This window comes from Acomys russatus, chromosome 21 (assembly GCF_903995435.1).
Source record: "Acomys russatus chromosome 21, mAcoRus1.1, whole genome shotgun sequence".
In the NCBI taxonomy this organism is placed as follows: domain Eukaryota; kingdom Metazoa; phylum Chordata; class Mammalia; order Rodentia; family Muridae; genus Acomys; species Acomys russatus.
In genome coordinates, this window is record NC_067157.1 from 53,766,346 (window position 1) to 53,792,335 (window position 25,990).

At 44.4% G+C, this 25,990-nt stretch overlaps 1 protein-coding gene across 3 annotated transcripts in view; it reads right to left on the minus strand.

Moving 5' to 3' along the window:
* The window catches only part of Prkn (parkin RBR E3 ubiquitin protein ligase), a 1,140,959-nt gene that overhangs the window by 517,778 nt on the left and 597,191 nt on the right, over positions 1-25,990 (minus strand). For all 3 annotated transcript variants that reach the window (XM_051164341.1, XM_051164340.1, XM_051164339.1), the window contains exon 6: positions 4,048-4,163. In XM_051164341.1, coding sequence (XP_051020298.1) covers positions 4,048-4,163 — 116 coding nt within the window. The remainder of the gene's footprint in view (positions 1-4,047; positions 4,164-25,990) is intronic.

Consider the following 25,990-nt stretch of genomic DNA (forward strand, 5'->3'; position numbering starts at 1 on the left):
GAAGGTGTCTTGTCCCTGTCACCATTCACTGCATGGCTATAAGCATACTGCTGGGGACGTGAAGGAGAGCCACATAGCTCCAGAGCTGTGAGATGCAAAAACTGCCCTCAGGCTTTTACCACAGTCCTTTGTTGAAACAAGTGACACGAAAAAACACAATAGTCTCATGGGCGTGGACCTGACCTGGGACCCTGCATAAAGCCTCAGGTAGCGCTTGACCACAGGATATTGAGAGAGGGCTACACTGGTTAAGGCTTCTGTGTAGTGTCTCAAAAATAAGATGAACAAAGACCTTCTTTTCAACTTGAGATGTACTGTGTAACCAAAATGAAACCATGAACTGACAAGGGAAGCTGAAGACATAGCAAATGCATCCAAAGGGGACACCATGAAGATCCCCGTGGAGGGAAAGAATGGTGCCAGCATGCTGCCAAATGGCCATTAAATCCCTGTCACAAGGAACAAGCACAAATGGGCTTTGAGATAAATCTCTGCTAATCTCCAGGCTTGAGTAAATCTTTTCAGTATGCAACCCACAGTAGCTTTGCTTCAATAAATGAGTGGATTTTAGGATGGATTTGAAGGCAAGAAAATTATGAAACTATTTATATTAAATGGCAATGACACCAAAACAGCAACTCCTAATTATAGAAGTCTCAAGGTGATGCTGCTTCTTGGATTGAATCTCACGCAGGGAACTGGGTTTTACAGCGTGATTCTTGCAGGTTACATCTCGGGTGTGTAAATATGGCTTCCTTTTAGTTTGTCTTCAGCATTGAAAATGCAGCAAGGATAGTGAAGAGAGAAAAAGTACACATGGGTTAGCTCACCAGTCTTCAGGGCAATACTGGGGAATAGCGATTTTTTTTTCTATACTGCTAAATGTCTAACTCAACTGATAATATATGACTAACCAACAGATAAAATAAAAAACTGTTAAATGTAAATAGAAAACTATTCTTGCCTGGGGGCTAGGGAGAGTGGGATTAGAATAGATCCTATTGACCTTGCTCTCTATATATTCTTACTAGTATACATTAAAGAGAGTCTTGATCAGAGACGCATGGGAGAACAGCAAAATAAAAGGATCCAGAGGGTCCTAGAAATCTACAAGTAGAACAATATGATAGACAGATTTGGGCCCAGGGGTCCCGCTCAAACTAAGGCACCAGCCAAGGACAATACAGGAGGTAAACTTTAAACCCCTTCCCAGATCTAGCCAATGGTCAGAATATTCTCCACAGTTGAGTGGAGAGTGTGATACGACTTTCTCACATACTCTGGTGCCTCACATTTGACCATGTCCCCTGGAGGGGGAGACCTGGTGGCACTCAGAGGAAGGACAGCAAGTAGCCAAGAAGAGACTTGATACCCTATGAGAATATATAGGGGGACGTAATCCCCCTCAGGAACAGTCATAGGGGAGGGGAATAATGGGAAAATGGGGGGGGGGGAGGAATGGGAGGATACAAGGGATGGGATAAACATTGAGATGTAACAAGAATAAATTAATAAAAATAAAAATAAAATAAAATAAAATAAAATAAAATAAAAAAAAAAAAAAAAAAAAAAAAAAAAAAAAAGAAATTTCCAGACTTGACTCATTATTTCTCGCGTCTCTGTAGCCCACTTTTAATCCCCACTCCCTCTTTCAGGTGAACCCTGGTTCGATTTGTCCCATGGGCCGGGACACATCAGCTTACCATCACCCTACTCCTCCTATGACCCCATGCTTAGACACAAAGCATGCAGTCGACGACTTCAAATCAAATAGCATGGTTTCTTCATCTTTGGGCCAAGATCGGGTGCCTAATCAGACTATATGATCTTCACTATTTGTTTGAATGTTATCTTCTTATTAAGATTCATTTACTGGTGTGTGTGTATGTGTGTGTGTGTGTGTGTATGTGTGTGTGTGTGTGTGTGTGTGTGTGTGTGTGTGTGTGTGTGTGTGTGTACTCCTGTGAACATATATGTTCATGCACTCCATGGCCAGAATGAATACGGAGGTCAGAGGACAACTGTGGGAACCGGTTCTTTCCTGCTGTGGGTTCTTGGGATTGACATCACCTTGTAGGCCCATGAAACAAGTGGCTTTACCTGCTGGGTCACCTCACTTCCTAAGGAGGTAAGGATACAATAATGACCTAACTACCTAACTACAGAGTGGAACATCGGAGTGTCCTCTTTCAAACATGGGATGTCCCGGTGTACAAGTCTGCCCAAGTCTCCCTGTCCACCCTCAGGTCACAGATGAGACTTTCTTCCATCACGTGCTTGGCTATCTATGTATACACTGGACTGAATGGTTGCGTATAGCCACTAAGTGATGTGTAGTAATAACAGGAAAAATTGTATGGTAACAACATGGTTTTTTCCAACACTGATCTCCCCAAGCATCTTAGGGGAGGCTTACAAAGGGGATGGAGGGCAGTCCTCAGTCAGAGGGCATGAGCCTCTTTCACGGGCTTTATTTTTATTTTTGCATATGTGTGTGTGTGTGAATGTGTGTGTGCATGTATGTGTGTGTGTGTGGCACTTGTGTAAGGGGGGGGTACATTCAGAGGCTAGAAAAGACTATTAGATCTCCTGACACTAGAGTTATGGGTGGTTGTGAGCTGCCCGACATGGGTGCTGGGAACTGAACTCAGATCCTCTGCAAGTACTCTGGATGGCTGAGCCATCTCCTCAGGCCCTCCTCACTCGCATTCTAGCTCCGCCTTTGTCAGTGCTGGGTGGTAGGCTCTATTTGGCTTCAGAAAAATGTTTAGATTTTTTTTTCCTTTGAAAACCAAAAGGTGATTTTAAGAACTTGTGGCTACCAGAGGAGATGAGCCCTCATTTGTAGAACTGCCTGGCTCCTTTCTGAAATACTAGCAGTGTTGTTTTGCTCTTCGAAAGTATGTTCCATGTGTGGTTGTTCACCTTGCCCAGGTGAAACACAGGTGAAACACAGGTGAAACACAGCAGTTTGTGGGCTTATTGTGGCATTTTCTGCCAGAGCAGTGAGTAAACACAAGAAGCGAGGAAAACACGGAGGCAGGTAGAGACAGGTTTGGTCAACAGCTGGTCTTAAAATATTTAAGCTTCTTTTAGTCAATGTTAAAATTCAAAGCTAGTGAAAGATGGAAATACCAAGCCAAGAGTTAATGTTAACTATGAAATCATAAGGCAAATTCAAAGGGGCATCTCATTCAGTCACAAAGGCTGAGGAGCAACACTGAAATGCCTGTTTCTGCTTAAAAGCACAGAACAAGTGCTCTTGGGATTTTATTCAGTAATCCATGTTTGGTTTTTGTTTAAACATTCTTCCTAGTATGGTGACTCAGTCCCCACCTCTGCGATCCATGCTGCTGAGCTGAGAACCTGTGAGGACAAAGGCCAAGGCTGCCCTTTTCTTCCTTATTCTATGTATCTGCAATGAGGAAGAAGTTCCCTCTCTGCCGCTTACTCTGCAGATCCAGGAGATGCAGTTTCTCTTGCCCTGACCTTGACTCCTGAACCAGAATTCACTTCCATTTGTGTTTCTCCCTTCCCTCTAACCCTGTCTGCGCATCTTCTTTCTGTCCTTGTATTTCACTGGGCTTTGAAACAACCTGGCCCCAGATCAACTGTGTGGTTTCACTCGGGTGCACGGATGTGTAAGAAGCAAGAACACAAACACAGACAAATGTGAGCAAGACTTAGATGTATGGAAGAGATGTTTTAAAAATAAAATAGCCTGGCAATAGTAAATGGTATTCATAAATTGTTATAGCACTACTAATCTTAAAATATTTTAATTTTATTTTAGAGCTCCCTGATATGGGTGTGTTCACATTTCTGAATGGACTAAGATCACACTATTTTCAGATATTTTGTCTCCTATTTGACTCCCGACTAATCCAAGCAATTGGCACAGGAAATAATTTCACCACAGTAATGTATGTCCAGATTTGGTGACGTCACTGAAACAGATGCACACCAAGGAGAGGTCTCCAAAGAAGGGCTGCAGGAGGACTAAGGCTGGAAGCCCAGCCACCGAGGGCCTGCTCCTGAGAGCCTTACCTGACATCTGTGCATGCTATGCAGGTGATGCTGCGACTGTTGCTGGTGATCAGGTTCAAAGCTACTGATGTGTCCTTGTCTGAGGTTGGGTGTGCTCCACATTTAAAGAAAAATTCCTGGAAGAATGAGAGGAAATTTTTACATATATGAATCTTGAATCTTGCCTGGTTATTTACCCTTTTCCAAACTTTTTTTTTTTTTTTTATTTTTTTGCAGTAAACAATCATTTTGAGGCAGGACAAGAGATCTGTTGTTAGGCATGAGTTGGGAACAGTTCACCATCAACTTCTGGAAGGAAAGATTGGCCTTGTCTGGCCAGCAATATCTTGAGCATCGCAGTGGCCCCCAGGCCTTCCCTAGGTCACCTCGTGAGTAGCCTTACAGTGGGAGCATGTGCATGGAGAGAGGGATCTGGTGAACGGAGGCCACACACTCGTAAGTACCGAGATGGTTAACAGGGATCGCCAGCCTGATAGGGATCCATCCATCTAGCACCACCTAGGAGACTCACTCTAAGTATGGCTGGCACCATCCCATGAGCTGAGATCCCAGATTGAATAAAATGGAGGAGGCAAGCTGAGTGTCAGCATTCATCACTCCTTGCCTCTTGTGTGTCTGCACACAATGCGACAACAACCTCTGGCTCCTGCAACCACACGCGCCAGGACAAACTCTTCCTTCCTGGGTTGCTTTGTCAGATATTTGGCTGCAACAGTAAGAAAAGTAACATGGGAGCACACAGCACTGCTGGTAGGCAGGTATCCCTGGACAGGAGGGCAGGATGGCCCTTTTCAGCCTAACCCACAACACAAACTCAGGCCTGGGTGCCCAGCCCTAATATCTGGCAGCTGGATGTTCAACCAAGCCTCCTTTGCTGTTTAGTTCCTCTCCCAGCTGTGCCCACCAGCACATATATTTATCTTAGGACACAGTCTCTTTTATTTTCACCCAACTTCTTCTTTTCCTAGCTGCCGCCCTTCCTCTCAGGTTCTTTCCTTTATTCACACATGTGGGGGCTGGGTCGGTGGCCATGCTGTTCCTTGTCTCTGGTCTTCTGTGGGATCCCAGATTTTCTGCAGTGATGAATCATCTAAACCATGCATTACTGGGCGACAGGAGAAGCCCTATACCCCACCTGCCTGCTCCCAAGTAACACCTCTGTAGATGAGGAATGTGGATGGTGTTTTCTCTCTTAACCCCACACCTGATGTCAATCAACTTTGATGGAAGGCTCCAGATGTTAAATATGAAGCATTTCCAATTTGCAGACCAAATTTCCTTGCCCTTCTCAGCTTGGCACTCATCCCTAGATGACTTGTGAGTGCCAGAAGTGACTGCTCCTAATAAAACTTTATTTACAAGATATGTGGCAATTTTGAAGTTTACTGGGTCATGGTTTAGCTCCTCTGGGAAACTTGTGAGGTCACTTTATTATTTTTGCATCTTAATAATGGCTGGCAAAGAGAATAGGCATTGGATATACTTTAGCAAATGAAAAGCTACAATATTAATTACTAAATGGAAACTGTACACATTCGATGACAGGATGACAGTAGCTTGTTCTCTGCTGTTTGAAACTTGGTGAGTTTCAAACTGATGGGTGCGCTACCTGAGCATCTCTAACTCTGAGGTGTCAAATCATCGCTTGGGGAAGGTGCCCATCTCCAGTTCCCAGTTTGAGGCTGGGGTCAACGTGTTAGTTAACTAGTGTTTTTCTGACCCAGGGCAGCAGCATGCCGACCAACCCCAGGGCGGCAGCGCGCCGACCAACCCCAGGGCGGCAGTGCACCGACCAACCCCAGGGCAGCAGTGCACCGACCAACCCTTACAGCAGCAATCTTCTACCCGTTGGTGTTGAGCTTCTTGATGCACTAGGTGAGTGAGTAGGTTATACTCTGGGACGTGGAGTCAAGTTCAGGCCACCTGCAGAGTCCAGGGTATGAGCTCAAATCCTTGCTGCTTCATCATAAAAACTATGGCCGACTGCTTTGTTTTTCTGAACACCAGATATTGTCTTCGTAGGTATTCTATGCTGTGAAGAGACCCCATACCATAGCAACTGTTACAAAGGGAAGCATTTAACTGGTGCTGGCTTGTAGTTTCAGGGGTTTAGTCCATTGTCATCATGGTAGGGAGCATGGTGCCATGGAGGAAGACATAGTGCTGTAGAAGCTGAGAGTTCTATATATGGATCTGCAGGCAACAGGAGGAGAGACAGACATCGGGTCTGGCTTGAACTTTTGAAACTCCAAAGCCCACTCCCAGTGACACACCTCCTCCAACAAGGCCACACCTCTTCATCCTTCGCAGTGCCACTCACTCATGACCACACATTTCAATCTATGAGCCTAGGGCAGCCATTCCTGTCCAAACCACCACAGATACCATTCATTTCATTCAACCCTTTGAAATGCTATAGATCCTTCAATGTCAAGTGAAGGGCACGGAGAAAGGGATTCAAAACACTCACTGACCACTTACACAAAAGGCACGAAGGACATGGCTGACCCCATGAAATAGGCTGGGCTGGCTCCCACTGCTTTTTGCAGGCACGAAGAAAAAAATGTTCTCATCTCTAACATAAAGCTGTTCCCTCAAAAGAGCTGAGTTGGCAGAACGTTGAGGATGTTTTTCATATATAGATATATAGATAGAGCGTATTTATATTTTTTTCTTAGCTTGCAAAAAGCTACTGGCAGACACTTAGATAACAAATCACAAATTGTTCTAATACTGTATGAAACTCAGCCACATAAAAGCCAAACACCTTATTATGCGGTGATGTCTATAGACAATGGCATATTTAGAGATTTAGGAATCTATGTTAGTTCAAATGATATGATAAAACTAACATACAGAATTCAAACTCTGCATACTAAATATAATCCTGGCACTTTCTGTACCAATCATTGTAAGTGGAGTTTTTCCTGCAGTGCTAGAGTGACTGTCAAGAATTGGGAAGGGTCCGAGCTTTTGTCTAGCTTGCAAGCTGTCCACTTTACCTGCCACTCCATCCCGGATGCTGGCAGAAGACAAAGGATTCACAGAAAGGGCTTTGTGCCAGAGCACAGGCAGGGGAAAGTGGGTGGATGCAGCTGAGGGCCACCACCCAGCGGCGTGAGGGTGTGAGTGGTGGCAGGCAGCTGGGCTCTCCAAGCTTAGAGAACTGGATGTTTGGAAGGAGGTGTAAGCAAGCCTTCCTTTCCTCCTGAAGGGGACGCTGTCTTTATTATACAGGATAATTAGCAGATCTGCCTCTTGCTCTGGGGGGAGACATTAGCTTCATCTTCCAAGGTCATTAGCTTTTTTCCTGCAAAGATGGTCCAAGACAAAGGGTACTTAATGGCTCCCTCTCAAGATGAGCAGAAGTGAGAGGCCAGCAACTGTCTCCCAGCAGTGCAAATGTCCTTCCTCACAGGCTAATTAGCCAAGTGATCTAGCTGTTTCCTCTTCCCTGCAATCAGTGGGCTAAAGCTTTCCAGTCTACATTCAAAATCAAACAAACAAAAAACCGATAAGGCAAAATACCAATGACGCTAAAGGAGACATTTGCTAAGGTTCCACCTTGAGTATCTTGAGAGGGAAAGCTCACAGTCACCTGGTTCTGTGGTGACACCTGTGGGTCCCAAATGGAGCCTCACAAATAAAGAGCGGGGGGTCTTTATAAGCTACATGGGTTCTTCCACCTACTGACCCGTTCACTGAGACCCACGCACACAACTCTGGGAAGTCAAAATCTATGGCAATAAGTGGTTAGCTTTGTCCTGCTTCCAAATAATAGCTTAAAAAAAAAAAAAAAGTCAGCCCAAGAATTTTAAGGCTTTAAGACGAGTATTTGGATTTATGCTGTGACTCTGAAATGCAACATGCAACACCACTGTGTTTTCCCCTTCTGTCGTTAAATAAACAATTGCAAAGCCCACAGAACTGTGTTCCTCTAGCCTAACCCATTCCTTGACCCTTCCCAGCAGGGGGCTGTGACCTTCCATTCCCACTGAGCTCTGGGATTGCCCTGGCTTCCTGTTCCAGCTGGAGATACTCATCCTCGCACCGGCTTCACACCTGGAACACCAGGGCCCACTCTGAGGACCAGTCTAGGCCCCTGCAGCTCAGGTGTCCTCCTGGTCCCCGGTGGGCACCTCATCTGCTCACTCCCTGGTTACAGTAGCCTGCTCCTGAGCACTGCCGGTCACAAAGGCAACTGCAGCAGCCAGAAGGAAGTGCAAAGGGACAATGTGGCGACCAGCTGGAGTGGAGGACTAGGAACCCAGCTGTGTCGAACTCAGGGTCTGCAGCTAATCCATCAAGCCAATTACTATCTGATGGGTCCTGACTGATGGTAAAAATGACCAACATAGGGTTCTAAAGCCTTCCTTCCGGCCTATTTAAACCTGAAAAAAGTATAAGCAGGGCCTGTCTTCTCATTCCTCCATGAGCCTCCTAATAGTTTTTATCGAATCTGCTAAGGTTAAATTTTTATAGACTGTTTATCAATCATGTTTTCACATAAAATGCCATCTATCTTTACAAAAGCTATTCCATCTCAGTCTCCAATTCCTTTTTAGTGAACTTCACAAAAGGGAAAGCAGGCTTCTTGCAGTAAAAGGAGGGACACCCATTTGTCACAGGGAAGGCTGGAGCAATTGCACGGTTTGTGCCTAGCCTGTATTGGGGTGGCCATTTGTGTGGCTCGGACTCCTGGTAAGGAAAGAGAGACACTACTGGCAGCCTAGGTGAGGGAAGTCAGTACTAAGGAATAGTTTTAATGGTGTGTATGGGAGACACAGAAACACTGAAGGGAGAAAGGTCAGTCACCTTTGGTTTAGCCCCACTGTGGGTAGCTCCCACCGAGGCTGAGCAGCAAATGAGAAAGCGGCTGAGTGACCACAGCTCTGCACTGAACGGTTTGGCTGGAGCTGGGACAGTGAAGGAGAGGTGGACCCCTGTGGGAAATCATCCTGGAGATAAGGAGAATTGTTCCTAGTTTCCATTTTCTATGCTTCTTGCCACCTGCCTAGACAAGCCAGGGGCTGTTGAGAACTGTCATCTGCCAGGGTCAGATGCGGACACAGAGAAGAAGGAAGATCCCCCCCCCCCCGTGGGGGATCTGATCAGCTTGCAGGGGTGACTGACAGACCACAAAGGGGAAAGCCCATCTATGAGGTGAAAGACACCCAACTTTTGTCTCTTGTCAATGTTGACTTTCTGAACCACTACCATTAGAGGAAAGGGGGAAAAGGTGCACACATATGCTGCCTTGCAACAAGTGTTATAGACACGTGAGTGTTGGGGACACAAAGGTTTTTGCATCCACAGATCACTATGGGAACCAGGAATGTTAAACATACAGGGGCCTCTTATCGGCGGAGGAGACAAAAATACTGTTTTCCTGCCCAGAAGGCTGAGAGTAGATTTTGTGAAGGACCTGGTAACCATTTGGCTCTCTATGGAGGCAGACCTCACACAAATTCCCCAGAATGATTATTTCAGACTCTTCTCTCCCTAGACTTTCACTCTCGTTCTTAAGGCAATGTCACATATATTCTATGGCCTGCTGACCTCTTTGCTTGTGGTGGTTTGAATAGGTTTGGACCCTATGAGGCCCACAGGGAGTGGCACTATTAGGAGGTGTGGTCTTGTTGGAGTAGGTGTGGCCTAGTTAGAAGCCTTGTTAGAGGAAGTGTGATGCTGTTGGGGTGGACTTTGAGGTCTCCTTTGCTCAAGCTCCGCCCAGTGTGGATTCCAGTCCCCTACTACTGCCTCAGAAATCAAGATATAGACCTCTCAGCCCTTCTAGCACCATGTCTGCCTGCCTGCTGCCATGCTTCCTGCTGTGATAAAAAAGAACCAAACCTCTGAAACTGTAAGCCAGCCCCACTTAAATGTTTTTCTTTATAAGAGTTGCCTTGGTCATGGTGTGTGGGGCCTGTGGACCAGGGAATCCACAGGCCCCAGAAATCTTTTTCTTAAGATTGGCAGGAGTAAGGGTCTCTCCCTCCCTGTTCTGTGCTAGCGTGCCCTGGCACAAGTAGTCTGGACTTCCGACTTCTGCAGTTCTGGGACCTGGAATTCCTCTCCATGCAAATGGAGCATCGCCACCAACCTTGCCCTAACCAATGATATGCACCCACCCTGGAATCCCTTCCCATGGCCCCAAGGTTCATAAAGACTCCCTTCTTCACTCCGAATAGACAGAATGATCTGAGAGTTGCTGTCTGAGCTAAAAGGCTGTAACATTTGACAAGCTGCTTTGGGGCATTCACCTCTGGACCAGGACCCTGGGATCCGCCCGCACAGCTAGACTTTGTTTCTTCCTCTGGTGCCTGGATGCTCTTCTGAGAGGGAGCAGACAACCCCGACCCCCTACCCCCTCACCCGTCTACCCCCCCCCCCCCCGCCCTGGCTGCTGGCTGTCGCTCAAGAACTACAACATTGAGAACCTTGGATTAGAACTTCTCCCTTCTGCAAGGCATTACCCTCCGGACTGGGATCCTGTGGACCCCGGCTGTTCCGGGCTCTGCTTCATCCTTTCCAGCGGGGTGTGCAGGGGTGCCTGGTCACCCCCGAGGGAAGAAGGAGAATAAGGAGCCACAATAGTGTTTGTTCACAGAATGGAACCCCAAACTAAGGTAATTATATTGGTCAGAGGCCACTATAGAGTCCAGGCCTCTTCGCTATAGAACGCACCCTCATGGTGACATGCACTTTGCAAAGCAGTTCCTACGCAGTCACACCTTAAGCTTTATTGTGCACCTGGCATAGGACTGACTGTTGCCTGGAAACCTTTTCCCAAATTGAACTGTGTTTTAAATATGCTGATAATGAGCCCCAAAGCATTAGACTCCCCAATATCTCATCTGGGTTGATGAAGTCTATCTGCACCTAGTCTCTTTCTCATCTCTTCTCACAGTTGGCTTGCCTGTCTGACACCTGCAAGGGACCCCTCACATGAGTATTTACAATGTTGCATAGTGAGTAGACTTAGTTTCTTGTCTCCAATACAGGTGTGCTAGGCAAGCGCTCTGCCACAGAGCTACACGCAAAGCCCAGTATTATCTTATTAGACATTACAAAGTTTCACTATTTTGTGGTACTAATAAAGCTTAAATGCCACCTAAGGTAAAACATACCACAGAGAGTCTAACTCTGATACATTCTGTCTAGTACAGTGACACTCTGAATGCTACCTGGCTTGTATATATTGGGACCAAATGGCTGTGTGGCCTTTGCCCAGAAATGGCAGGCTCACTTGATGTCATGTAAACCCAGTAATGACACAGGCTGCAGTCTTGAAATACCTATGCAAGATGCTAGATTGTATAACTCCCAAGACTTCATTAATTTAGCAAAGCAAGTTTTAAAATCAGGTTACACCTAGTTTAACGAATCAAATCTAGAAAGTTAATGAGTCCTGTATCATGCTCATTGTGAGTTTGTTTTCTCTTAATAAGATGTGAGTGAAGCCTCTAGATGACGTGCAGGTTTCATTTAGAGAAAGAAGATGAATTCTCTCCCACAAAAAGCGAAAACCTGCACGGGACCTGCTGAGCAGGCCTGTCAGTGGCTGCCTGCCTGGCGGCACTGCTTCCTCTTGTCCCAGGTTCTGGGCCCTCTGTGGGTCAACACCAAGAATATGTGTGCTTGGTTCCCAAGCGGCACCTCCCACAGGCCATTCTGGGGGAGTGCGTGCAGTCAACAAGCTGAGCCACTAGGAGATTGGGATAGATGTGAGGAGATCTTACTGAGACTCTAGGTAAGAGAAACATAGGAGATGGAGAAAGAGAAGGACCCAGAGGGTCCTAGAAATCTACAAGAAGAACATCGTGATGGGTGGATTGGGGCCCAGGGGCGTCTGCTCAAACTAGTGCACTAACCAAGGACAATACAATAGTAAACATCGAACCCCTACTCTGATCTACCCAACGGACAGGACATTCTCCACAGTTATGTGGAGAGTGGGGACTGACTTTGACATGAGCTCTGGTGCTCCATATTTGACCACCTCCCCTTGGTGGGGAGGCCTGGTGGCACTCCAAGAAAGAATAAACAGGCTACCAAGATGAGACTTGATAGTCTATCACCATATAGTGTGGGAGGAGGTCCCCCTTGGTCATAGACCTAGGGGAGGGGAATAGGGTGAAAGCGGGAGGGAGGGAGGAATGGGAGGATGCAAGTGATGGGATAACAATTGAGTTGTAATCTGAATAAATTAATAAAATTAAAATAAAAAAATAGAGATGTGAGCCAAGCTCATGGCGCTCTGTGATCTCGTGATGGCGTCCAGCTCATCCCACAGACAGTGCTCTATGATTACAAGACTGCATCCGGCTCATCCCACAGCCATCTCTACACTAACGCTGCTCCACTAGGCCTCCAGCCTGTTTTACCAGCAAGCACAACTCAGAGTCTAAGCCAGGCCTGGTCCTCGGCCAGAGGAGAGGAGGCAAGGACAAGTAAGAGGGAAGCTTTATGATCTCAAAGGCTCTGGAAATGTAACACCTCTGTCCTCAAAATCTGGCACTGAAGTTTAACTTATGGCAAACTCAGAAAAATGACCTGGCCTGCAATCATGTTGAGTCCTGACTTAGTCTGCGTGCTGTGAGCATTCATACTTTTTACCACACCATTACTGACTTTAAAAAAAAAAAAAGAGCACAGAAACTATGGAGATATTTTAGGTTTGAAATGTATGAACTACGGAATCTTCCTAAAATATGCAAAAATTTCTAAATTCATAATGCCTCTGGAGTAATAAATAACTGATGGAGATTTTCAAATATAAATCACTGAAAATTCTTACTAATACAGTAGGCTAAGCTTCAAAGTACAAATGCAGTCGTCTTATTAGTTGTTTGGCCACATTTAGCTCAGTCCAAACCAAAGGCCTGAACAGTAGCAATCTCTGCAAACACATCCACGTGTTCTCCCCTCACTAACCGTTGATGCTCCCCCCCCCCATACACACACAGAGAATGTCCACACTGGCCTAAGGAAGGCTAACTTCTGAACCAGCTCTTCTGCTCCTGGACCGTAAGCACTATAGCAGCAGTCGATTCCAAGCACACTGTCACCTCGCTTTGACATTTATTGCTCTAAAAATAAAGGAAGGCCATTTACAGATGTTTACAGCGACTCCTCAGAGGTAAAATGAATAGTCCAGGGTCATGACGGGCCCTTATGAAACAGATCAATAAATGAATCTATTCATTTATTTTATGGTTTTGTTCAGATAGAAAGAAATATGCTCGTTCCTGGCTGAGGAGACTTTCTCAAGCTTTCCTAAATGGTTCAGCTTGTTTCCCTCTTTAGTCCAGCTGGTGGACTAATCGTCAGGATACAGTAACCTCTTTCACAGGCTCTCACGGAGACACATGTCTGACAAGCGAAGCGGTTCTCAGAAGGAGGCTACAGAGCAGGAGGAGGAGAGGGAGGAGGAGGAGTCTGTGGAGGAGAGGAAGAGGGAGGAGGAGGAGGAAGAGAGAGGAGGAAGCGGAGGCGAAGGCTTAAGAAATCACTTGCAAGTGAAGACTTTCATGGGACATGCCCCTTGGGCTAGTGTGCAGATATAAGTGAGTATATGCCATTTGACTCTTTCTGCTTCTGGGTTAACTCACTCATTATGATCATTTCTAGCTCAATCCATTTGAGAGCAGGGTATGACTTTCACATGCACTCTGGTGCCTCATATTTGACCATGTCCCCTGGAGGGGGAGACCTGGTGGCACTCAGAGGAAGGATAGCAGGCTACCAAGAAGAGACTTGATACCCTATCAGCATATACAGGGGGAGGAAGTCCCGCTTAGGCACAGTCATAGGAGAGGGGAGTAAGGGGAAAATAGGAGGGAGGGAGGAATGGGATGATACAAGGGATGGGATAACCATTGAGATGTAACAAGAATAAATTAATAAAAAAAAAAAAAGAAATCACTTGTAGTCTGGGTCCAGCTATGTCGCTGTTTCCTCAGATAGCCCATCTCTTCTTTTAGTAACTCTTCTTCAGTTATTTTCTCCACTGTTTTCTTCTTTAAACATAATAAGGATGTTGTTTTCTCTTCTTAGCCCTGGTTTAAGGGCTGGGAATACAAAAGTAAACTAAGTTCTTGAAAGACAAAAAAGCCAAGGGATACTTAATCAACATTTGCTCTAAACGGGAGGACAGTGAAGGTCACGCAGATGCTTCAACACTGAGCTGTATGGAGCATGGATGAGCCAGCCCTCAGGGCAGGATGAGGAAGAGACAGCTTTGCTTCACAAGGAATACTGGATTTGAGTTCTCAGGTCGAGGTACGCCAAGCGGAGAGGAGAGGAAGCAACTGGAGGAACAAATGTGAGCAGCAATCTTGCTGGGGTTCAAAACTACCAAGTGTGAGACACGTGGATGCTGGGTGTCCCCCAAACCCATGTGCTAAAAGCTGTCTATCTGGAAAGACCCCTGGGTCTAGTAGGAAATCCTCAGGTCACTGAAGTTGGTGGTCCAAGCCTGTTTGTTTGTTTGTTTGTTTGTTTTTTAATCTCCTTTGCATCCTGGACCTGAGGTAAGCAGGTTAGCTCCACCATCCAGCATTCCCCAATGGACCAATCAGCTCCACCATCCAGCATTCCCCAATGGACCAATCAGCTCCACCATCCAGCATTCCCCAATGGACCAATCAGCTCCACCATCCAGCATTCCCCAACCGACCAATCAGCTCCATCATCCTGCATTCCCCAATGGACCAATCAGCTCCACCATCCAGCACTAGACCAACCATAGGCTGGGACATCGGAAACCATGAGCCAAAGTAAGCATTTTCCCTTCTGTGTTATCATGTCTAGTGATGGAAAGGAAACACCAGGAACTGCTTCTCATTCTGGGAGAGTAAAGATAGTAACTTCCCACAATGCAATAGCCTTTCTTCCTATCTAAGAGATGACTCTGCATTTATCAGTTGCTCTGATATGGAACTAACTTCCCTGGATTTCCATCTTTATCCAGAAATATTGGGGATTGCCACTCACCTCAACAAGAGAGTGATTCCTACTGTCATCTGCTTAACACACATACCCAGCATCATCCACACTGTTCAGTATCTGCATTAGAAGCTAAAGGTTTCGCGTGCTCTCACAACATACTATCCTGCTGTAAGAACACAACAGCAGCTGTGACCTTTGCTGTTTCATGTTTAGCCACACACCTTCTAGCTCTTGTTCTCCGATGAATAAAATATGATCTTAACCTATTTTGGTGTTAAAATAGAGTATTTCCCTCTGTAATTTCCCATCACTGATTTTCTATTTTGTTGCAGGATTTGGCCTCTAGGGGAGGGAATATAAACAAGTATCTGTGAGCTGGTAATAATTTACAAGAACTGATGAGACAGCTGATAATTTTGAAAAATTTACTATGACTCATCCTCTCTGGATGAGTTATATTCTGAATATTCTCCAGGCAGCCTCTAGAAGTTGGCAGTGAGTTCATACTTATTTCTAAATATGCAAAAAAAGAGAAAGAAACCGATTATTATAATCAACAGCAGCAGATGATGTTAAGGAGCTGTTTAATCACGGGGCTGCATCCTCGGTAACCATTTAGAACAAGCATGCTGCCTGCCTTGAGCAAAATCCAGGAAGCCTTCCAATGCCTCTAGTGCAGCATCTTCCTGTCTGTCTCCCCTTCACTTCTACCCATCTGACTTTGCAACAATGGGTGTTCTTTAGCTCTCAGCCTCAGTCACCCTTCAGGGTACTTAGTGGAAATTCCAAGGTTCTGCAGTGGTGGGGGTTAGTATTTCCATGTGGGGTGCTCGAGGCTCTTGCTCTGGAGTAGTGACTCTCACCATATGTCTGTGGAATTGAGAGCAAAGGATGTGATAGCATGGCCTTCATATGGTCACACAGGGCCTGTGATCCTCAGATGGCCAAGGGTGGGGAGGGATGGGTTTGCCCTGCTGATGTGAAGAATGAGAAAGAAGATTCTGGAGGCCAAGAGAGTGAAGGAGGTGGGGGTGGGGCATGGTTCCCTTCTGGGAGAGTCCAAGACTACTTGCAATCTTCCCTTAGTCTGCACTTTCCTTGACTTCTCCTGTACTTTTGAACCCTACTCTTCCTTATTTGGAAGCCAGCCCTGGGCTTCCTGACCAAGTGGAGGTAGAATGTTGCTGTCAGCTTCCTGTCACTGCAGAAGCCTAGGGTAGAGGCCATAGTGTCTTTGGTGTTTAATCTAGGCACAGGAAGTGCAAGAGAAACACACATTTCAGTAGCAACAATTGACCAAAAAATGACTTGTTTTTGGCTACAAGCAATGAGAAATACTGACAAATAAAAATACCCTAGCTTTAAAAGATTTTAAATGACTCCAGACTTGCAATCTAAACTCCCCCCCCCCCTCAAAAGTCCTTGTTTCCTTGGCAAGTAGAATTTAAAGCTCCTTTTTTATTCCTGTTTTCTTTATTGCAGGCAGTACACTCAGCCATAAACACTCCACTCAAGAAGAAACCAGCCGCGGAAAAGTGTATTATATACTACTGTCCCTTCCTCACCCCCTACATCTACTTTATTTCTTCATTAGAAAAGAAAGAGGCAGCATGTAATTTCTAAGTCTACCTGTGAATGATCCACACCCAGGGAAGTTAAGATCAATAAAACTGCAAAAGCAACATTACAATGAATGGGATTTTTTTTAATATGGTAGTATAACCAACTACAAGTAGAAGAATTAAAATCCCAACCAGCAATTGTATTTACATGCTCTGTGTGAGTACGTGAGTGTGTGAGTGTGTGCATGTGAGTGTGAGTGCGTGCATGTGTGTGTTTATATAATTACATATGTAGATTCATTTTCCAGTGACTTGATTAATGCCATATGTTCTTCTTCTTTTTTTCTTCAATAAGATAAATTGATAGGAGAACCAAAGTTTTTTGGACACAGCACTAAAGGTCTCTAACTCTCCTAAAAAGTTTGAGAAATACACACCGTGCTGGATAGACAAAAGTGGGCGGCATCAACTCTAAGGCACCACATAGTGCAGGAGCAGAAGCTTCTGTACTGGACACAGAACATCCTGCTGAGAGAGGAGGGGTTCACTGCAGATGGGTGGGGTGCCTTGGGGATCAGCTCCTGCTCTTAGAAGGAATGTGTATAAAACAAAATGTGTCAATCAGCTTGAGACGTAATTCAAGAATATACTTAATAAAAATTCAATTTAAATTTAAAATTTCAATTAAAACCTATAAAACACAGCAAACAAAGCCAGACCAGACTGACGACAGTGAAGACCTAGTGTTATAGTGGAGATGGTGAGGGCAGAGCTCAGAGTCAACAGTGTGGGGATGTGGACATTGATGTGAAAACATAAACAGAGGGAAGGAGGAAAGACAACGGGGCAGCTTGGAGCACTCAGGTGAAGGCCATTCTGTGTTATGTCTGACATACTGCAGAGCATAAACACCACAGCTTTCTCTTCACATGAAGAAGTAAACAAAGGCTACCTGGAATATGAACATGTCCCTTCTCACAACATCAGGATAGCCAGGCTTTGAATAAGAAATATCACTGGTAATGGTACTATCCATTATGGAATAAAAAAACAGCACATATCATTTGTGTTAAAAATAGGATAAATTTATCTTCATTTCCATATGACACCATGTTATAGCTAAAAGACCCAAGGACTTGATGAAAATGTATGAAAATTAATGAAAAAATTTAGGCAGCTGGATGCAAACTCTCTAGTAAAAATTGATCCCCCCTCCCAAAAATCCAGTTAGAAATGGAATAGAAAAAAAAATCTCATTTATAATCTAGACACAACCCATAAATGCTAATATGTCTATTCAAGAGGAATGGCAAAAGTCCTATTACAGGAATTTTTAAATGAAGATGGGCAGATGAAGAAGCCAAGTGTTGTGAAGATAAGGAGCTGCCATGCCCCCACTGTCTGCCCTCACGTCTGTGGAGGATTTTGATGCAGGTCACTTTGGAGACCTAGGGCATTCTTCACACAGAGTCCTCCCTTCAACACACACTCAGGAACCAGGAGAGAGGGAAATGGAGATTAACACTGAAATTAAAAAAAAATAAACATATGAAAATGAGTGCATGAGAATTCACAAGAATTTTAAAGAAGTAATGAGTGTCAGGGCAAGACCTTCATAGGCTGTGTCCTCTAAGAAAGCTGTCACAACACTCTCATAGGCTGTGTCCTCTAGGAAAGCTGTTACACCTTCATACACTGTGTCCTGTAGGAAAGCTGTCACAATACCCTCATAGGCTGTGTCCGGTAGGAAAGCTGTCACAGGGCAGGAAGGAAATTCAGTATTTGCATAGAAAAATGCAAATGAGCTGATGGAACAGAACAGCAGGGTACAAACACCTGTCGGTGTCCGTGAACTTACAGTGTGACCTGGAGCCTTCTGTTTATAGGATAGAGTGGGGTTACTGGCAAGGGACTGGGTGCAGGTACAAACCAGCGACGGCAGTGAATAACAGTTGACCCCTTATTGTTGCACAAAATGATTCCAGATGACTTAAATATCTAATTAAAACACACAGCACAAGGTCTAATTTAAAAAGCCTGGATGACAGAGACAGGGAGCTGTTCACATGACTTGCGAGGAAGGTGATGGAGAGGTGAGTGAACCTCTAACATAAGGGGAGGAAGTTCTGTAACATGGCTGAAGGTGGTTAATGCGGCCTCATGACTGGCCAAAGCCTAGAGAAGGAGTGTCTGTGGGTTATGGAGTCACATGTATATGGCTGGATCCATTTTGTGTTCTAAATATAGTCCATGTGAATTTGGGAGGGAGGGGTGTGTATGTGTGTTTATGTGTGTATGTACGTGTGTGTATGTGTGAGTGTCTGTATGTGTGTATATATGTATGTATGTACTGTGTGTGTGTGAGTATATGTGTGTGTATATGTGTGTATATGTATTGTATGTGTGTGTGTGTGTGTGTGTGTGTGTGTGTTTAGAGGGTGGTGGTGGCCCGGAAGGAGGTGGGAGGATGAATAAGAGAGTTTGTCTTGGTTAGGTTTCTATTGACATATTAGAACCATGATGAAAAGCAACTTGGGGAGGGAAGGGTTCCTTTCACTCGACAGCTTGTAGTCCACCATGGCGGGAATTCGGAGTGGAAACTCAGGTGGGAAGCTGAAGCCGAGCCATGGGTGGCTGCTTACGGCCTTGCTTTCAAGGTTCAGGCTGCTTTGCTGAACGACCAGCACCACTTGCCAGGGGTGATGCTGCCCACAGTGGGCTGGGCCCTCCCCCATGACCATTAATCAAGACAAGGCCCAAAGGCCAATGTGATGGAGGCATTGTCTCACCTGAGTGTCCTCTTCCCAGATACCTGTAACCTGTGACTACAACCAAGCTGGAGGACGGTGCATATGACTGAAATACATTGTACACATGTACAAAATAGTCAAATAATACATTTTTTAAAAACCTGCAATGGAAAAAGACAAAAAATGTTTACAGAATATATAGTCCACATATTCATTTGCAAAAAAATTTACCAATTTAAGAAGTGGAAAATCATCTAAATCAATACCAAGGAATGTGAGCGAGATGGTAAGTGTAAGAGAAAATGTGAAAATTGAATCACCTAAAAAGATGTTTCACTTTCCTCATGGTCAGGGATGCTCGCTAATCAAATGCATCAAAGGCAAACACGTTCCAGCATTTTCATGCATGATGTTACCGAAAAGAAGACCAACATCACGAATGTGCTTTAGTGAGGACATGTATGAGAAAGGGGAAAGATCCATGTCTCTGAAAAGCAACCTGCCAGTAGAGGTAAAACGTTAAATTATCACGCAGCTTTGGTATTATTCATTTTAACAAGACAACAGTGCCAGGGGCTAAGAAGTTGTATAGAGAGTTTCAGCATAATTTGTCAGGCTGAAAAGAAGGTGGTGGGAGAGGGCTGTGCTAGCAGGTGTGTCCTGGCTGGCTGTGTATCTGTTGCAGTGAGCAAATGTGCTTCCTGCACGTATTCATCTGGGAAGAATCACAGGGCTGCTATTGCAAGGGAAAGTGTCATAGTGAAATAGGAAATGTTACTTAAAAAAATTAAAACATCCTTACAGGTATAGATTTTTCTAATGTGTATGGAACAATTTCTGGAACAGTTCACAGAAAAAGAAAATCAGATTAATCAGTTTAAGAGAATGAAACTGGAAGAAAAAAAGCCTATTGATTTATTTTCTTAATGCATTTCTTTTTATTTGCATTGCTTAAAGGAACTCACCTCTTTTTAGAATTCAAAAGAAAGACAGCTGACACCAATGCCAACAGCAAAGCAAAAGCCATGGTGAGACCCAGTCTGGACTGAACCAGGTGACCCAGCCCATCCTGAGCATGAACTCTATTGTGGTCAAGGAGGGAAGGCCTGAGCTAAGCTCTTGGGTTGCTCTGGGCCTTGTCAGGACAAGGAGATAAGACAGATGTAAGGGTGCCATGGTCTCAGGGAGTTTGTGCCCACCCTACACTCAGCAGTTGACAAAACAAAAACAAAACAAACAGGAAACAACTTCACAGGAGAATGCTGAGAGGCTGAGCCCAGGGACCAGAGGCTAGACCAGGAAGAATGGTCAGTCTCAGTGCAGGTGACCTCCATGCTGGACACCCTCTGTCTGGCTCCCTTGGTTTATGCTGTTTGGTCCTTCCAGGGTTTGATCCTAGGACCCCAGGTGTGCTTGGGAAGCTCTTTATGACTAAGCTATACACTAGCTGCTAGTGTTCTCTTAAAAAGGTGAGTGATGCAACTAATGTCCAGATGACTCCTCAGAGAGGAGTACACCCTCAGGACCCAGTAAATGTCCTTTGGGATGCAGAGGTCTCATGCACTGTGCTGCAGTGTGCACACCACCTGCCTGGCTTGCTGGCTTGCTGGCTTGCTGCATCAAACACTAGCCCAAGTCTGTTGACCAGACTTAGTATACTTACTATGTCAAGTCAAAGGAAAGGGCCCCGTGTGCTTCTGCAAAGCAACAGGGTATATGCACTTTATGTGTCATTTCACTCATTCGCTCAGTTTTGGCTGATTTGTCAAACTGTGATTGATGGATTGAAGAGAGTAACTTTCAATGGTTCCATGGACTTAGGATCTTTCGCATCTGCTAGTGTTGGTATATGAAAAGTTTCTGGAAGGCTCGTGCTAGTTAAAGGTTTGGGTGTTGCATAGACTTCCAGTGTGATGGCACTTTGGGGAGTGGAGGGTGCAGGCCAGCATGGCAAAGCTGTCCCTCTCTTATCATTCTCTCTGCTTTGCTAAGCCCACATCACCAGCATCATGGTCTATCTTGCCTAGTGCCCAGTTGCTTTTGGACAGAGATCTCTGAAACCAGGAGTCAAAAACCAGCTTTCTTTCCTTAGACTGCCTTTTCCTCAAGGATCTGGTCACAGTAATGAATGCTGGATGACACCAGATATTTCTCAGATTTGATTTATAGCTCCTCATAATGGTGACATTTATGAGTACCTGGTGTAAGAGATGCTCAGATGATCCCATGAAGGACTGTGGACACTTCGAGAGCGGATGTTTCAAATATCTTATGACCCAAGACAGTTGTTTAATGTAACCACTACCCTAATACTTGCATTGTCCTCATTAACAGGATGGTTCGGCATTAGATGGCCTGTTTGTATGGAAAACAACCTCCCCACAAAAAACATGCTTTGCTGTCATATATCAAACATTAGCCGGGAGGATCCATTTTTGGTTGGGTTATAAAATCTTCTGGGGGCGGGGGAGTTGTAAAACCATCTAAATCATCAAGTTTCAAGAGGAAGTCAGGCCAAAAGCAACCCAAACACAGAGTGTGCCCTACTGACACTAGATCCCCATTGATGGTAGCTCACAACTACCATGAGCCTACCTCTGTACTACTACAGAGTACGCTTCAGTTTAACCCATTTAACGGCACAGTGAAATATATAATAAGCCGAGGTTCAGGCAGCCTGCTCTTCTAGTTCCCAGACGCGCTCTGTTCGCTCTGTTGGTGCAATGCATTAGTTGGTGTTGATTTCATCACAGATACAGACCTATATGTTCATTAAATCTCATGGCCTCTGACAATTCCTCAAATTTTCTGCACTCTAATAGAAGCCTAGAAAACAGTTTCATGCCACCTAGGGTATATACTATGATCTACTTAGAGCAGGAAGCTAGGAGCCGGGGTTCTGTCATGGCATCCTGGACTGTACTACGAGATTTAATAACGTGAGCAAGAAGTTTCTTTCCTGTAGTTATTGGCTCATTCCTGGCCATATAGGTGAGGGATGCTCTTTCAAACTCCTTTGTGCTCTGGTGGCTCCCTCAGTCACTCAGAACCTGCTGGCTTAGATTAGGTTCCTGCTATTCTGTCTGTTCAAGGCAGCCATCTTGTCACCCTATTTATACACTTTACACACATTGTCGTCCTATTTACACACACCTACCCTCCCCCACCCTGAAGACCAGAGTTTATTTAGGCTTTTATTACCAACATGAATAGCATTCCTACATCAGAATTTATGTATGTAAACTGACTTTGGACCCTGTTGTCAATATTTCTGGGTTGTAAATATTTATTTTTCATCACCAACACCTGGCACTCAAAGATTATATCATGACTTGGCTGGTTAAAATAAGACCATCTGTGCAAAGATGGCCAAATGCCTGCTCATAGTTGGCCAAGTTCTTGACCTAAAACACATGGGTGCCAGCAATGATGGGCTTTGATGGCCTTCATAACCCTTTGAAAGTGATGGAGCTGACGAAAATTATATATAACGATAAAGGAGGATTCCAGAAACACATATATTATATTAAAATAACATGGGAATGGACAGTTATATGGTGAGTCTAAAGCCCTTTATAGTTTTGTCTTGTTTTTCTTTATGAGGATTTGGGGGAAGCACAAGTTTCATTGGCTTAGACTACATGAAGAAGCTGCTGTTATAGCAGGTCACTATAACCAGTGGGTAAGCAAAGCTGGAGCTTTCTATTTTCCGCCCAGTTATCAGCCTTGACTCCTGTGCACACTGACCAGAAGGGTGCAGGAAGGGTCTTTCTGCATGAGGGCTGATTTGAAATTCTGTGTCTACTAATTGACCCGAAGCATGTTTTTCTTAGTATTGTATAAACTTCTTCTGTGAAACAAGGAACAGTATGCTAGGTGCACATGTGAAAACCTCCATATGTTTGCACATGATGATGATACATTTTTGTGTTTGGTCAAGTGACTATGTTTGTCTAATGGCTAAGAACAACTTAAGTTGCCAGTGTCGGCAGAGGAAGCCGTGTGTGAGAGGCAGCTGTCCGTCCTGGTCATACCTTCATACTCTGGCTGTGCTTGGTTAGCTGGGATTGCCCTTCTCAGCTGAGATGGTGGCACTTAACAGCCAACATTTAGTCATACTTCCAATGAGAAAATGTTCAAATGAGTATGCTGAGCTCCAGTAAGGTCCCCAAATAAAACAGAGTGCAAGACAAATCCAATCACTTTGTAAATAAATGCAGTGCAAATTTATCAAAGGTCCAATTTCCAGTGTATTTCATCCCCCTCAATGTGCCTGAGCATAAATGGGGTCTTCTGGGAAATCACGCCACGGAAGTGAGTGATTGATGGTGTTGGCTGACGCTTCCAGAGGAGAGCAGCATGAATCAGAGTCCACACTTAGGCAATTTTTCTCACAACACCACAATCATTCTTTTTGCCTTTGAGAGTGAAAACGAACTCTTAACACAGAAGTTCTGGGAGAAAGATATGCAGATTGTCGGTGGATTTAAGGAAAAATGAAGAGGAGTCCAGAACACTTCCAACACAAAATTATATATACCCTGCCCATCCTTCAGAGAGTTTTTCTATTAACTCCTTTATAATCTTTGCTGGAGTGTCCCACAAGTAACAGTAAAAAGAGAGGCAACTGTGTGACTAAAGACAAAACCAACAAGGAAGCTGGTGGAGGGGCAGCATTGTAGTTCATATCAGGACATCAACACACACGTGCTCATGTGTCCACTGGACTTCACTGTCTATTGTATCCATATTACCAAGACATAGATGCGCATCCACCATGCAAACGTAGGCCCTGAGCACACGATCAGTTTTTGTGACTTCTTCCTTAATTCTGCCCCTTCCGCATCTGCCCCTCCTCATTTCCCAGTCATCACTTTTCTGTTTTCAGCAACTGTAAGTTTAATTTTCTAGAATTTTATATACAAACTGTGTACTACATACTATTTTGTCTCATTTTTCATCTAGCTTAATTTTTAAGTCATCAGTATCATTGACTATGGAACTTACTTTTGCCCCGACCCCTGGCTCTGTCTAACAAGCAGGATAGCTTCAGATCCATTACTTAATTTTCTTAATGATTTTATTGTTTAGTAGTTGTAGATTCCCAGGAATACTGAGTGGAAGGTACTGAGGGCGCCTCCTGCTGCCACACACCTGTAGCGCCTCCTTCTCTGCTAACATTAGCCACTGGAACACTGAACATTTGTGACAGTCCTGAAATCTACATTGGCATGTTATCTCCCAAGGTTTAGAGTCTACGCTGTGGTTCAAACTCAGTGATCTAAGATTTTGACAAATATATAATGACATGTGCCCACCACTAAAATAACTTATAGAATAGTGGCTCTAAAAATCCCCTATGCTCTCTGCCTCATAGCTCGTGGCAACTAATGAAAATTTTAGTCTATTATTTTATCTTTTCCAGAAAGCCCTATAATATGAAGTCTTTTCAGATTGGTTTGTTGTCCTCAGGAATATACGTTTACTATCCCTGCCCATGGGCTGATGCCTCAGTTATCATTTATTATTAGCATGGAGTCACAGTGTTGACTCTTCTAATGCTCCTCATTTATTTCTCCATTCACATGCTGAAAGACATCTTGATTGTTCCCAAGTCTTGGAAAGTCTCAAAAGGCTCCTCCAGCCATCCAGACACAGGTTGTCAAATAGCAAGGAGTTTCCTTGTTACATCACATGGAAGAGGATTCCAGATTGTCCTGCAGAGTGGCTGGACCACTTTGTGTTCAATAGATACAGCAGTGGATGAGAGATGCTGCTGCTGCTGCTGCTTCAGTTCTCCTGGCACTTGGTGGTACCCATAGTTTGACTGCTGGCCATTCCAGTGGTGGGGGAGTTGTGGGGGCACCTAAGTTTACTGTACAATTCCCTGCTGAGGGAAGATGCTCAGCTTCAGTTCATGTCTGTATTTGCATAGTATGGCTTCTTTGTGAGAAGTCTGGCCAGGTCTATTTTTCATTTTAAAATCAACTTGTTTGTTTTCTTCTTATTGGTTTCTAAAAATTGTTTAAAATTTTGGGAAACCGTTATTTATCACATACACTTTACAAATGCTCTTTTTCATAGTCTATGGCTTGTGCCTCATCTGCTTCACAGTGTTCTTTGTAGAGAAGAATTTGTTGGTTGTTTTAAGGAAATCTAGTTTATCAACTGTTTTCTTTTTGTAGATCATGCCTTTGATGTGCCAAAAATGTCACTGCTGTGTCCAAGGTCTCTGAGATTTCCCCCAATGTTCATTTCTCCAGGTTCTAGGTGACATTTTTTTTTATTCTTCTTAGGACTATAATTACTTTGATTTAACATCTGCATAAATGTTTAAGATGTGTGCCTACTTTTTGTGTGTGTGTGGGTTTTTTTCAACCTGGAGGACTCCATATTCCAGCACTGTTTACTAAAAAGCTAACATTTTACCTAGTGCTGTCTTTGCCCTTTTGTTTACAGGTTTGTTCCAGGATCTCTGCTCCATTTTACTGAGCCCTTCCTTGTGATGAGACAGTATGAAATACTTGTTACACTTTAAAAGATTGGAACTGCTGCTGGACCTCATAGCCAAAGCTAAAAATGCACCCTGGGGTCACTTAAGATTTACACTGCTATCCCATAATTTCTCAGCTGTTTGTTTAACTTATCTTTAAGAGGACAATTTAATTGCCAACCACA